Genomic DNA, 14,075 nt, shown 5'->3' with positions numbered 1-14,075 from the left:
TGCGTCTGAACTCACGGCCACCTCGGAACCGCTGGAAAGGTCACCGTGGTACAGTGTGTAGGTGGTAGTGTAGGTGGTACAGTGTGTAGGTGGTACAGTGTGGACTGTGTATGTGGTACAGTGTGGACAGTACATCGACGGTACTGTGGACAGTGTGCTAACGACACGTGTCTGTGTGTTGTGTGTCTGTCTGTGTGTGTCCACCACCCCCCAGGGAGTGATCTCCGCCGTGCTGACCAAGTGCACAAGGGACGAGGGCTTCCTGCCGGTCAACAAGAACCTGTGGTGAGTAGACGCCACCACCACCACCACCATCATCACTGTCACCACCGTCACCACCGTCACCACTGCCACGGTGTTTGTTGGGTGACTTCCCCCCCAGGTCGACGTCGTTTGTGACGGTCACCGCCTGCTTTGCGTTCCTGCTGCTGGCAGCGCTGCACCTCGCCACAGACGCCCTGCAAGTGTGGACAGGAACTCCCTTCCACTACGCAGGTGACTCAGTTACTCACTCAGTCGCTCAGTCACTCACTCAGTCACTCACTCAGTCAGTCACTCAGTCAGTCACTCAGTCAGTCACTCAGTTAGTCACTCGGTCAGTCACTCACTTAGTTAGTCACTCACTCAGTCACTCACTCGCTCAGTCACTCAGTCAGTGACTCAGTCACTCGCTCAGTCACTTAGTCACTCAATCGCTCAGTCAGTCACTCAGTCACTCGGTCAGTCACTCACTCAGTTAGTCACTCACTCAGTCACTCAGTCGGTCACTCACTCACTCGCTCAGTCAGTCAGTGACTCAGTCAGTCAGTTACTCACTACACCGTGACTCCAACGTGACTCCACCGTGACTCCACCGTGACCCCCCGTGACCCCCCCCCTCTCCCCGTGCGTGACCCCCAGGCATGAACCCGCTGCTGCTCTACGTGGGCCACGAGCTGCTGGCCTCTTTCTTCCCCTTCCGCTGGGGGGCCCCCCCGGCCCCCCCCGCGGGGCCCCTCCCCCACGCGTGGCCCCTGGCCCAGAACCTGGTGGCCTGCGCCATCTGGGTGGTGGTGGCCTGGCGCCTCCACCACCACCGCCTCTTCCTCAAGCTGTGACCATCGCCACCACCCTCATCGCCACCACCACCATCACCACCACCACCATCGCCACCCTCATCACCATCGCCACCGCCATCACCACCATCGCCACCCTCATCACCATCGCCACCGCCATCACCACCATCGCCACCTTCATCACAATCGCCACCGCCATCGCCACCACCACCATCACCACCACCATAGCCACCACCATAGCCACCACCATAGCCACCACCCTCATCACCATCGCCACCACCCTCACCACCATCTCTACCTCTACCTCAAGCTGTGACCACCACCACCACCATCGCCACCACCACCGATGGTGGTGGTGGCGATGGTGGTGGCCTTGCCAGGGTCACAGCGGTGGCCATGTGAGGTTGCGTACAACTTGATAGTGTTTGTAAAAGATGATATCAGGCTAACTCAAAGTGGCCGTGCTGGGTTCATAAGGGATGTGGCTGGGTTTACAACGGACGTGTCAGATTATCGGTGGCCGTGCTGGGTTTATAAAGGATGGGTTTATAAGGGATGTCATGGGTTTATAACGAGCGTGTCAGATTATCGGTGGCCGTGCTGGGTTTATAATAGGTTCATAAGGGATGTGCTGGGTTTATAACGAACGTGTCAGATTATCGGTGGCCGTGCTGGGTTTATAAAGGACCCTTTGGGTTCACAACGGACCATATCAGAGCTCCTGCTTAGCTAACAAACTGTATGGGACAAGTGACAGACACACGCAGACACGCACATAGACCAATACCAGCCATTCGCCACTAAGTGACGTCACCACGGCGCTTGTGCCAGGCTAGGTGCACGTTGAGGCCACGTGAAGTGTCGAACGCCCGCTGGCAGGAGGTTACGGGGCAGACCCAGGTGCTGTGGGTTGACAGATGAGTGGCTGATGCACCACCTGTGCCCCCTACTGTGCCAACTTGCTGTGTTTCATCCGCCCGGCGCTCCGCTCGTTGTTGTGAGTGTCGCTTCTCCGCCCTCCGTTGTTGTTGGAGGGCGACTGCCTCCAAGTACCCAATAGCAAACAAAAGCTGTTTAGGCATGCGGTGGCTGGGCATGCGGGCTACATGACCCAGCCAACGCAGCCTTGCCTGCCGGAGGAGCTCACCGATGGGACTTTGTCCAGACCTTTCAAGGATTTGTGAGCTCCTCACACAATCCAGCCTGCAGGTTAAACCCAGGATGGATCGTAGGCAGGGCCAGCCTGAATGTTTCGAACCGGCGAAGATGTTCCATTAGGGGGGTCCACGTTTCGTAAGCGTAGAGAAGGGAGGGCACGAACTGGTTTTACCCCTGATCTGGCAGTAGTCTGCAGATGTTAAAACACCAAACGGAAACCTTTTGCAAGGAATCAAATTACCACACGTGGTACTGATGATGATGAGGATGATTTAAAGGTTGCAAATCTCCCCCAGTGGGGTCCTAAATGAGACAGCGTCCCAGACAAGCCGTAGGAGCGGCAGCGTCTGTACGTCGCGCGTGCGTTCGAACATCTTTGGCGCCGTACGTTGCCAAAGCGCGCTAGCCGGAGACAGCCGTGGAAGGTGAACGACACCAAACGGAGCGAGGGAGCCGCATATTCTGTGGGTCTTTCGCTCACGTCGCGTAGATGGGTTCGGGGAAGGACAACAAACTTCACAACAACAACAGCAGCAAGCAGCAGTTATAAAGATATAATTTTCTCAACATAGATCACGACGATGATCACGACGATGATTACGACAACGATTTCACAAGTGCACCACGGCTCCCAGTGTGGGGGGCTCATTTCGGTTCTTTGTGGCACACGAATCGGAATAAAGGTCAAACACTATCGGTGGTCTCGCTGTGCCGTTACTTCCCGTCGGCAGTGAAATTGCAACAGCAGCCGCCATTCGCCACTGAGCGGCAGTGAAGTCACCACGACTCTTGTGCTAGGCTAGGTGCACGTCGAGGCCACGTGAAGGGTCGAACGCCCGCTGGCAAGAGGTCACGGGGCAGACCCAGCAGGTGCCGTGGGTTGTACCGACTGAGATGAGTGGCTGATGCACCACCACCTGCTGTACCCCTCCTACTGTGACAACTCGCTGCACTTTATCCGCCCGGCGCTTTGCTCGTTGGAGGCAGTCGCCCCTCCGCTGGAGGGGCGACTGCCTCCAACTGCCCAGTAGCCTCACGGTGCACCTAGCCTGGCACTGCCCAGTAGCCTCAACGTGCACCTAGCCTGGCACTGCCCAGTAGCCTCACCGTGCACCTAGCCTGGCACTGCCCAGTAGCCTCACGGTGCACCTAGCCTGGCACTGCCCAGTAGCCTCAACGGGCCCCCAGTGAGCCAGAGATGAGAAAAAAAACGAAAAACCCCAAAAAACCAACAGAAACCAGACCCGCCCGCCCGCACCACCACCACCACCCTCCTTAACCGCACCGGCTCAGCCGTGCCGGTGAAAAACGAGAGGCACACCGCCGCCGACACCGTTCACCGGCGTCGCTGCCGTTCACCGGCGCCCCACGATGCTCAGGGTGCCCTGGTGCGCGGCGAGCGCCGGGCGCAGCGGCTGCGTGAACCGGAGGCGGAAGTGGTGCAGCAGCCTCCCCGAGTCTCCGTCGTAGAACGCCAGCAGCCCCTCGGGCGGCACCAGCCGCACCACCACCCTGCCGGGCAGCGGCGCCGCCGGTGCCGCCGGTGCCGCCCGTGCCCCGCCCTCCTCCTCCTCGCCGCCGCCGTCACCGCCACCGTCACCGCCGTCGTCGCCGTGACCCCCCAGCGGCGTCTCGGCCCCGGCATGCAGCGCCGTGAGCCGCCCGCCGCGCTTCCTCAGCGCCCAGGAGCTGGCGTCGGCGCCCAGGGGGGGACACCGGCGGTCGGCGCGGCCGGCGGCGGCGTCGGCGTTGGCGGCCACGCCGAAGGCGCAGTCCTCGCTGCCCGAGATGTCCACCAGCCAGCAGCTGAGCTCCGACGAGAGGCGCTGGGAGCAGAGCGCCGCCGGCACAGCGGCAGTGGCAGTGGTGGCGGTAGTGGTGGTGTTGTGGGTGGTGGTGGTGTTGTGGGTGGTGGTGGTGGTGTTGTGGGTGAGGCGGCGGAGGTCGGGCGACACGGAGAGCGGCGGGGAGACGGTGGCCACGTCCAACGTCGGGGAGCAGTCGACTGGTGGGGGGCGCACGCACCGACACACAGACACACAAACATACACACACACAGGTACAACAACCGCCATTCGCCACTAGGTGGCGGTGACGTCACCACAACGCTTGTGCCAGGCCATGTGCACCTTGAGGCCACGTTAATTGTCGAACGCCCGCTGGCAGGAGGTCACGGGGCAGACCCAGCAGGTGCCACGGGTCGACTGACCGATATGAGTGGCTGATGCACCACCTGTGCCCCCTACTGTGCCAACTTTCTGTGCTTTAGCCACCCGGCGCTCCGCTCGTTGTGAGCGTCGCTCCTCCGCCCTCCGTTGTTTTTGGAGGGCGACTGCCTCCAACTGCCCAGTAGTAGCAGCGTCCTTCACGAGCCTCCTTCACTGCGGCCGATCTTGACACCGCTGGTACCAGTCATCGGCAAGTCCACTCAGCTCTACCACGTCACTCCATCTCTTCTCTAGCCCGTGCCGCGCCCGTTTAGCCCCCTCTATCCGGCCGAACAAAAGCTGTTTAGGCATGCTGTAGCTGGGCATGCGGGCTACATGGCCCAGCCAACGCAGCTTTGCCTGCCGCAGGAGCGCACCGATGGGACTTTGTCCAGATCTTTCTAGGATTTGTGAGCTCCTCACACAATCCAGCCTGGTTTAACCCAGGATTGATCGTAGGCAAGTTTCTAACCGGCGAAAATGTTCCATTAGGGGGGGTCCACGTTTCGCAAGCGTAGAGAAGGGAGGGAATGACTGTGGCCAAGAAGACCCGAAGCTTCGTGCGGAGCGACAGACCAGGTAGCTTCCACACAGTGTTACGCGACCGATGAAAAGATATTGCCGCTCGACTGATTCGGAGTGAGACCTCTGCTGTTAAACTGGAGCCGGTCATAAGCACACTGCCCAGGTATGGGAAACTCTCCACTCTCTCTACAACTGCCCCATCACCGATCAAGAGTTGTGGGGGTGGAGTGCCCGATGGTACAAAATACCCAGGCAGGTGCTTAGTTTTGGTGGGGCTGATGGCACACTCCAGGTTCAGGAGCAGCGCCTCCAACTCCTCCCCTGAGTGAGCTGCAATTACCAGGTCGTCGGCATACATAACGTGGTTGAGCAATAGGGAGCCATCCCTTGACCGCACCCGGGCATCGAGCAGCCTCCCATTATATCTGTACCAAATGGAAATTCCTCCGGTACAGCTATTGAATGCTTCACGAACTACGTGGTCAAAATATATGTTGAATAATGTGGGAGCCAGAGGACATACCTGTCGCACCCCAAGGTGTACAGGGAATGGCTCTGACTCCCGGCCACGTAGATTTACCCAGGCCCGCTCACCATCATGAAGGTCCTTAATGAGCGTGAGCAGAGGGTCAGGGACTCCGAAAGCACGAAGAACAACCCAGAGCCCAGGCCTACTGATGGTATCATAGGCCTTAATCAGGTCAATGAAGCAGAGATGTAGGTCTTGTTGGAATTCCCTACACCTCTGCTGTAGCAGACGGACAGAAAATAAAAAATAGGGCATCTGTGCAGGACCGCCCTTTCCTGAAACCGCATTGGGGTTCCGCAAGCCTCTCCTCAGCGTGCCTAGCAAGGCGATGTTGAATAATCCTCGCCAGGACCTTTCCCGGCACACTGAGGAGTGAGATGCCCCTGTAGTTGATAAGTCTGTGCGGTCCCCCTTCTTAAAGAGGGAGACCACCAGGGCATCCTTCCAATCCTGCGGAACCCGTCCAGTGGTCCAGACTGTTGTTATGATGTCATGTCGGGCAGTCTGTGCACAAACGCCACCCTCCCTCAGCATTTCGCTTGGTAGATCATCTCTGCCCGGTGCCGTTCCTGGTCTCAGACTCTGGATCGCCTTCAGTACTTCCTCAACAGATGGCACCTCAGCCAGCCACTCACAGGGGGTGACCTCCTCCAATATTTGAGGCACAGCAGCCTCAGCAGGGTTATCCCCACTTTGTGCCATGATGTTTTCCTGGCTGAGAGATTTCCCCTCCCCCAGGACCTCACAGAAATGCTTAGCAAATCTGCAAACGTGTTCCTGGGGGTCGGAGATTGGATCACCGATCTTTCCCCTAATGATGGTAATAGGTGCGTGCATGTGTGTGTGTGCGGGTGTGTGCGTGTACGTACGTTTGTGTACCTGTGTGTGTGTGTACCTGTGTGTGTGTACCTGTGTGTGTGTACCTGTGTGTGCGTGTGTACGTGCGTGTGCATGTACGCACGTGTGTGTACGCACGTGTGTGTGTACCTGTGTGTGTGTACTTGTGTGTGCGTGTGTACGTGCGTGTGTGTGCCTGTGTGTGTGTACCTGTGTGTGTGTACGTGCGTGTGTGCGTGTGTACGTGCGTGTGCCTGTGTATGTGTACCTGTGTGTGCGTGTGTACGTGTGCGTGTGTACGTGTGTGTGTACGTGCGTATGTACGTGTGTGTACGTGTGTGTGTACCTGTGTGTGTGTGTGTACCTGTGTGTGTGTACCTGTGTGTGTGTACGTGCGTGTGTGCTTGTGTGTGTATACCTGTGTGTGTGTGCCTGTGTGTGTGTGCCTGTGTGTGTGTGCCTGTGTGTGCGTGTGTACGTGTTTGTGTGTGCGTGTGTACGTGTGTGTGTACCTGTGTGTACGTGTGCGTGTACGTGTGTGTGTACGTGTGTGTGTACCTGTGCGTGTGTGTGCGTGTGTGTGTGCGTGTGCGTGTACGTGTGTGTGTACGTGTGTGTGTACCTGTGCGTGTGTGTGTGTGCGTGTGTGTGTACGTGTGCGTGTGTACGTGTGTGTGTGTGTGCGTACTCACACATCACGGCCTGCAGCAGCAGCACGGGGCCCTCCAACTCCTCCACTGGGCTCAGGCCGAGGGGCCGCGGGTCGGGGAGCGGCGTGCACAGCAGCGCCTGTAGCCTGCACACACACAACACACGGAATCACGTACACACGTACACACACGGCACTACGTACACACACACGGCACTACATACACACACACGGCACTACGTACACACACACACAAGGCACTACGTACACACGGAATCACGTACACACACACGGAACCACGTACACACACGCACACATAGCACCACGCACACACACGGCACCACGTACACACACACACATACGGCACCATGTACACACGGCACCACGTACACACACACACGTACACACGGCACCACGTGTAACCGTCATCGTGAGCTAAGCAGCGCTCTGTCCGTACCTTTGCATCTCCCCCTCGGAAATCTGTGGGAGAGACAAAGACGGCCGTGAGCAGCCTCCCCCTCTCCCTCCTTCACCCCCACTCCTTCACCCCCCCCCTCTCCCTCCTTCATCCCCCCCCTCTCTCCCTCCTTCACACCCCCCTCTCTCCCTCCTTCACCCCCACTCCTTCACCCCCCCCCTCTCCCTCCATTACCCCTCCCCACTCTCCCTCCTTCACCCCCTCTCTCCCTCCTTCACCCCCCCCTCTCCCTCCACCCCCCCTCTCTCCCTCCTTCACCCCCCTCTCTCCCTCCTTCACCCCCCCCTCCCTCCTTCACCCCCCCCCCTCCCTCCTTCACCCCCCCCTCTCTCCCTCCTTCACCCCCCCCCCTCTCCCTCCTTCACCCCCCCCCCTCTCTCCCTCCTTCACCCCCCCCTCCCACCATCACCCCCCCCCTCTCTCCCTCCTTCACCCCCCCCTCCCTCCTCACCCCCACCCTCTCTCCCTCCTTCACCCCCCCCCCTCTCCCTCCTTCACCCCCCCTCTCCCTCCTTCACCCCCCCTCTCTCCCTCCTTCACCCCCCCCCCCTCTCTCCCTCCTTCACACCCCCCCTCTCACCCACGTCACACCCCCCCCCCCTCTCCCTCCTTCACCCCCCCTCTCTCTCATTCACCCCCCTCTCTCCCTCCTTCACCCCTCCCCTCTCTCCCTCCTTCACCCCCCTCTCCCTCCTTCACCCCCCCCCTCCCTCCTTCACCCCCACCCTCTCTCCCACCTTCACCCCCCCCCTCTCCCTCCTTCACCCCCCCTCTCCCTCCTTCACCCCCCCTCTCTCCCTCCTTCACCCCCCCCCCCTCTCTCCCTCCTTCACACCCCCCCTCTCTCCCTCGTTCACACCCCCCCCCTCTCCCTCCTTCACCCCCCCCTCTCTCTCATTCACCCCCCCCCTCCCTCCTTCACCCCCACCCTCTCTCCCTCCTTCACCCCCCCCCCTCTCCCTCCTTCACCCCCCCTCTCCCTCCTTCACCCCCCCTCTCTCCCTCCTTCACCCCCCCCCCCTCTCTCCCTCCTTCACACCCCCCCTCTCTCCCTCGTTCACCCCCCCCCCCTCTCCCTCCTTCACCCCCCCCTCTCTCTCATTCACCCCCCTCTCTCCCTCCTTCACCCCTCCCCTCTCTCCTCCTTCACCCCCCTCTCCCTCCTTCACCCCCCCCCCCCTCTCTCCCTCCTTCACCCCCCGCTCTCTCTCCTTCACCCTCCCCTCTCCCTCCTTCACCCCCCGCTCTCTCTCCCTCCTTCACTCCCCCCTCTCTCCCTCCTTCACTCCCCCCTCTCTCCCTCCTTCACTCCCCCCCTCTCCCTCCTTCACCCCCCCTCTCCCTCCTTCACTCCCCCTCTCTCCCTCCTTCACTCCCCCCCCTCTCCCTCCTTCACCCCCCCATCTCTCTCCCTCCTTCACCCCCCCTCCCTTCTTCACCCCCCCTTCCCTCCTTCACCCCCCCTCTCCTTCCTTCACCCCCCCCCCTCTCCCTCCTTCACCCCTCCCCTCTCTCCCTCCTTCACCCCCCCCCCTCTCTCCCTCCTTCACCCCCCCCTCTCCCTCCTTCACTCCCCCCCTCTCCCTCCTTCACTCCCCCCCTCTCCCTCCTTTACCCCCCCCCTCTCTCCCTCCTTCACTCCCCCCTCTCTCCCTCCTTCACTCCCCCCTCTCTCCCTCCTTCACCCCCCCCCTCTCTCTCCCTCCATCACTCCCCCTCTCTCCCTCCTTCACCCCCCCCCCGCTCTCTCCCTCCTTCACTCCCCCCTCTCTCCCTCCTTCACTCCCCCCCCTCTCCCTCCTTCACCCCCCCCCCTCCCTCCGTCACCCCCCTCTCCTTCCTTCACCCCCCCCTCTCCCTCCTTCACCCCTCCCCTCTCTCCCTCCTTCACCCCCCCCCTCTCTCCCTCCTTCACCCCCCCCTCCCTCCTTCACCCCCCTCTCTCCCTCCTTCACCCCCCCCCTCCCTCCTTCACCCGTCCCTCTTCCTCCTTCACCCCCTGACCCTCCTTCACCCCCCCCTCTCTCCCTCCTTCACCCCCACTCCTTCACCCCCCCCCCACCATGCCCCCCTCCCCCCCTCCCTCCCTGCCCCCACCTGGCCACGCCCCCCTCCCGCCTGCTGCTGCTGCTGCTGCTGTTGCAGCTCCCTGAGGAGTCTGCGGCAGCGTTGTGCGTCTCCCTCGGCCCGCGAGAGGCTCCGTGCCCAGGCCACGTCGAGACGCAGCGACGCCTCCGACTCCTCCTCGTCCAGCGCCGAGCGCACGCGGGCAAACGCCTCGCGGGAGCGCGCTCGCGACGCGCTCACCAGCACCTGTGTGGGGGTGTGTGGGGTGTGTGTGGGGGTGTGTGTGGGGGTGTGTGGGGGTGTGTGGGGGTGTGTGTGTGGGGGTGTGTGTGGGTGTGTGTGGGGGGGGGTGTGTGTGTGGGGGTGTGTGCATGGGGGTGTGTGTGGGTGTGTGGGGGTGTGTGTGGGTGTGTGTGTGGGGGTGTGTGTGGGTGTGTGGGGGTGTGTGTGTGGGGGTGTGTGTGTGTGGGGGTGTGTGTGGGTGTGTGCGGGTGTGTGTGGGGGTGTGTGTGGGTGTGTGGGGGTGTGTGTGTGGGGGTGTGGGTGTGTGTGGGGTTGTGTGTGGGGGTGTGTGTGGGGGTGTGTGTGGGGGTGTGTGGGTGTGTGTGTGTGTGGGTGGGTGTTTGTGTGCGTAGGTGGTCACTCGATATCTAGGTCGGTTGCTCACACAGTCACACACTCACTCACACAGTCACACACTCACTCACACACTCACACACTCACTCACACACTCACTCACTCACTCTCATACTCACTCTCACAGTCACTCACACACTCACTCTCACACTCACTCACTCTCACAGTCACTCACACACTCACTCACCTGTCCGTCCCTCTCCACGGCCTCTAAGCGCCTGAGGCAGCCCTCCACCTCGCCCAGCTTCCTAGACAACTCCACCTCCTCGCTCCTCGTCACGGACACCTGGGGGGGGGGGGAGGTGAGACCCAAGCGGGGGTCAAACCTAGGCACCTGCACCTCAGCAACCACCACGATCACAACAGCCTCCACCACCACCACCATTACCACCATCACCACCACCATCACCACCATCACCACCATCACCACCATCACCATCATCACCATCATCACCATCACCACCACCATCACCACCACCACGACCACAACAGCCTTCACCACCACCACTACGACCACCACCATCACCACTACGACCACCACCATCACCACCACCATCACCACCATCCCTACCACCACCACCATCAACAATCCTAGCACCATCACCACCTCCACCAATACCACCACCATCACCAACCCTACCACCACCACCAACACCACCAACCCTACCACCACCACCATCACCCACCACCACCATCACCACCAACCCTACTACCACCACCACCATCATCACGACCAACACCACCACCACCACCGCCACGGCCCTTCACCTCCTGCTCATCCACCGCGCCCATCTCCAGATCTCCCTCCTCCTCCACCATCACCACCTCCTGCACCACCTCCGTGCGGACACCACCACCGCCACCACCACCACCATCATCACCATCTCCACCACCACCACCATCTCCACCATCACCACCATCATCATCATCACCACCACCATCTCCACCATCACCACCATCACCATCATCACCACCATCACCACCATCACCACCACCACCATCACCACCATCTCCACCATCACCACCATCACCATCATCACCACCATCACCATCACCACCAACCCTACCACCACCATCACCACCACCACTACCACCACCATCAACAACCCTACCACCACCACCACCACCACCAATCCTACCATCACCACCATCACCACCAACCCTACCATCACCACCAACTCTACCACCACCACCAACACCACCAACCCTACCACCACCACCATCACCCACCACCACCATCACCACCATCTCCACCATCACCACCATCACCATCATCACCACCATCACCACCACCATCACCACCAACCCTACCACCACCATCACCACCACTACCACCACCATCAACAACCCTACCACCACCACCACCACCACCAATCCTACCATCACCACCATCACCACCAACCCTACCATCACCACCAACTCTACCACCACCACCAACACCACCAACCCTACCACCACCACCATCACCCACCACCACCATCACCAACCCTACCACCACCACCACCATAACCACAACCAACACCACCACCACCGCCACGGCCCTTCACCTCCTGCTCATCCACCGCGCCCATCTCCAGATCTCCCTCCTCCTCCGCCATCACCACCTCCTGCACCACCTCCGTGCGGACACCACCACCGCCACCACCGACGTCCACCAGCGGGTGCCCGCGCAGCCTGGGGTTGACAAGGTGCGGCTGGACGTGCTCCCCGCAGAAGGACATCTCGCACTTGAGGCAGCTGCTCACGGCCGGCACGGCCGGCGGCCCCTCGCAGTAGTCGCACGCCGGCGGCGGCGGCGCCCTCAGCGTCCCGTCGGGAGCCAGCTGGGCCACCAGGCCGGCCAGCGCCACGTTGCAGTTGAGGGTGGGGCGGCTGGGGAAGGCCGCGCGGCACTGCGGGCAGGTGAAGGGGCCGCCGCCGTAGTCGCCGCCGTCGGCGCCGAAGCCGCCGGCGGCGACGCAGCTTCGTGCGGTGGCGGCCCAGGCTCCCTCCAGGCAGCCGCGGCAGAAGGAGTGACCGCAGGCGAGTGTGGCGGGGCAGGAGAAGGTGCACAGGCAGATTGGGCAGCTGAGGTCCTCCTCCGAGACGCCGGAGGGGGGGGCGGAGGAGTGGCGGGCTGACGCCATCGTGTGGTGGGGTGAGTGGTGGGTGAGTGGGTGGGTGGGTGGGTGAGTGGGTGGGTGAGTGAGTGCGCTGTGGGTGGGTGAGTGGGTGAGTGAGTGGGTGGGTGAGTGGGTGGGTGAGTGGGTAGGTGAGTGGGTAGGTGAGTGGGTAGATGAGTGGGTGGGTGAGTGGGTGAGTGCGCTGTGGGTGGGTGAGTGAGTGGGTAAGTGGTTGAGTGGGTGGGTGAGTGAGTGGGTGGGTGAGTGGGTGAGTGAGTGAGTGGGTGAGTGAGTGGGTGAGTGGGTGGGTGAGTGGGTGAGTGGGTGGGTGAGTGAGTGGGTGAGTGAGTGAGTGCGCTGTGGGTGGGTGGCCTCTTGGTGGGTGGCCTTTTGGAATTCCTGTCGGTGACAAATAGGAGTGGTGGTGCTGTGGTTAGCGCTACGTATGAGTGTGTGTCTGTGTGTGGTAGTGTAGTAGGTAGCGCTACGCTGCGCTACGAACCCGGCGACCCGACTTCGATTCCCGCTCACAACCAACACCACCAGTGACGAATGTCTGAATCCGGTCCTGGGCCTCCCCTAGGTCGACTCAGCCTCAAATGAGTACCTGGTGTAGCAGTTGTGGTGTTGTAGTAAACATCGTTAGCACTGGGGGAGAGACAAAGGCAGCCGGGCGTGGTGCTGGCCACCCACCCCCTCGTGTGCCGTGCCCGGTGGCCTTCATAGGTGCTGCTCACTAACAGCACTTGCCCCTACAACCTGCTAGAGGCTACACGGGGGATCTTTGTGTGTAGGTGCTACTGACAGCACTTGCCCCTACAGCCTGCTAGAGGCTACACGGGGGATCTTTGTCTGTGTGTAGGTGCTACTGACAGCACTTGCCCCTACAGCCTGCTAGAGGCTATGAATGATTATAACTTCATAATCACTATAATCACCTCGTTACTAATGATTATGAAGTTATAATCACTAATTATAAAGTTATAATCACTAATAATCACTTTATAATCACTAATTATAAAGTTATAATCACTAATATAAAGTTATAATCACTAATCATCACTTTATAATCACTAACATAAAGTTATAATCACTAATATAACGTTCTAATCACTAATCGTCACTTTATAATCACTAATATAAAGTTATAATCACTAATATTAAGTTTTAATAACTAATAATTTACACCATTGGAACCTCATTTGCCAGTAAAAAAGTATTTGTTTTTTTACCCTTCTATATGGCAACAAAACTGACACCTTTTTTACAAGGAGTCATGTTTGCATAGACCACAATACCTGCAGTCATAATGCAAACAAAAAACATAACTCTGATAATGTGCACTGTCCTTGAAGTTGATTGGTCCACACCTGAGACAGCTTTCCTTAGAGCCTAGTCTCACAATCAACTTCAAGGACAGTGCATATCATTATCAGAGTTATGTTTTTTGTTTACATTATGACTGCAGGTATTGTGGTCTATGCAAACATGACTCCTTGTAGAAAAGGTGTCAGTTTTGTTGCCAGATAGAAGGGTAAAAAACCAATTATCAACTAATAATAACTTTATAATCACTAATCGTCACCAACCGTCACTAATCACCAACCAACCGTCACTAATCGTCACCAACCGTCACTAATCGTCACCAACCGTCACTAATCATCACCAACCAACCGTTTACTAATCGTCACCAACCGTCACTAATCACCAACCAACCGTCACTAATCGTCACCAACCGTCACTAATCATCACCAACCAACCGTCACTAATCGTCGTTCTCACCTCGTCGCTCGCCCCGCGGGGATCTCCGACCCAGCCCAGCTCGGCGTACA

The 14,075-nt window shown here is 59.5% G+C and overlaps 2 protein-coding genes across 10 annotated transcripts in view; one reads left to right on the top strand and one right to left on the bottom strand.

Annotated features, from left to right (window-relative positions):
• Window positions 1-3,128, top strand: part of HGSNAT (heparan-alpha-glucosaminide N-acetyltransferase) — an 18,601-nt gene extending 15,473 nt beyond the window's left edge. For 3 of the 7 annotated variants that reach the window (XM_078884456.1, XM_078884457.1, XM_078884459.1), the window contains 3 exons: window positions 215-285; window positions 383-495; window positions 901-3,128. In XM_078884456.1, coding sequence (XP_078740582.1) covers window positions 215-285; window positions 383-495; window positions 901-1,474 — 758 coding nt within the window. In that variant the 3' untranslated portion in view covers window positions 1,475-3,128. The remainder of the gene's footprint in view (window positions 1-214; window positions 286-382; window positions 496-900) is intronic. The other 4 variants (XM_078884458.1, XM_078884460.1, XM_078884462.1 and 1 more) reach the window with 2 other exon arrangements.
• On the bottom strand, window positions 3,119-14,075 carry LOC144953818 (uncharacterized). 3 transcript variants are annotated; one of them, XM_078884467.1, is made up of 7 exons: window positions 14,026-14,075; window positions 11,689-12,642; window positions 10,329-10,427; window positions 9,536-9,751; window positions 7,418-7,440; window positions 7,004-7,107; window positions 3,119-4,218 (listed from the first exon to the last, which is right to left on the bottom strand). In XM_078884467.1, the coding sequence occupies exons 2-7, from the start codon at window positions 12,265-12,267 to the stop codon at window positions 3,569-3,571; spliced, it is 1,671 nt and encodes a 556-aa protein (XP_078740593.1). In that variant the 5' UTR covers window positions 12,268-12,642; window positions 14,026-14,075; the 3' UTR covers window positions 3,119-3,568. The 3 variants fall into 3 exon arrangements, with proteins under 3 accessions (XP_078740593.1, XP_078740594.1, XP_078740591.1); XM_078884468.1 differs by lacking the exon at window positions 14,026-14,075 and adding an exon at window positions 12,746-13,527; XM_078884465.1 differs by lacking the exons at window positions 11,689-12,642; window positions 14,026-14,075 and adding an exon at window positions 10,910-11,593.

The sequence above is a fragment of the Lampetra fluviatilis genome, assembly GCF_964198595.1.
Source record: "Lampetra fluviatilis chromosome 45 unlocalized genomic scaffold, kcLamFluv1.1 SUPER_45_unloc_1, whole genome shotgun sequence".
Taxonomy (NCBI): domain Eukaryota; kingdom Metazoa; phylum Chordata; class Hyperoartia; order Petromyzontiformes; family Petromyzontidae; genus Lampetra; species Lampetra fluviatilis.
Note: the sequence above shows the minus strand (reverse complement) of the source record. Positions and strands in the feature narration are given on the sequence as shown.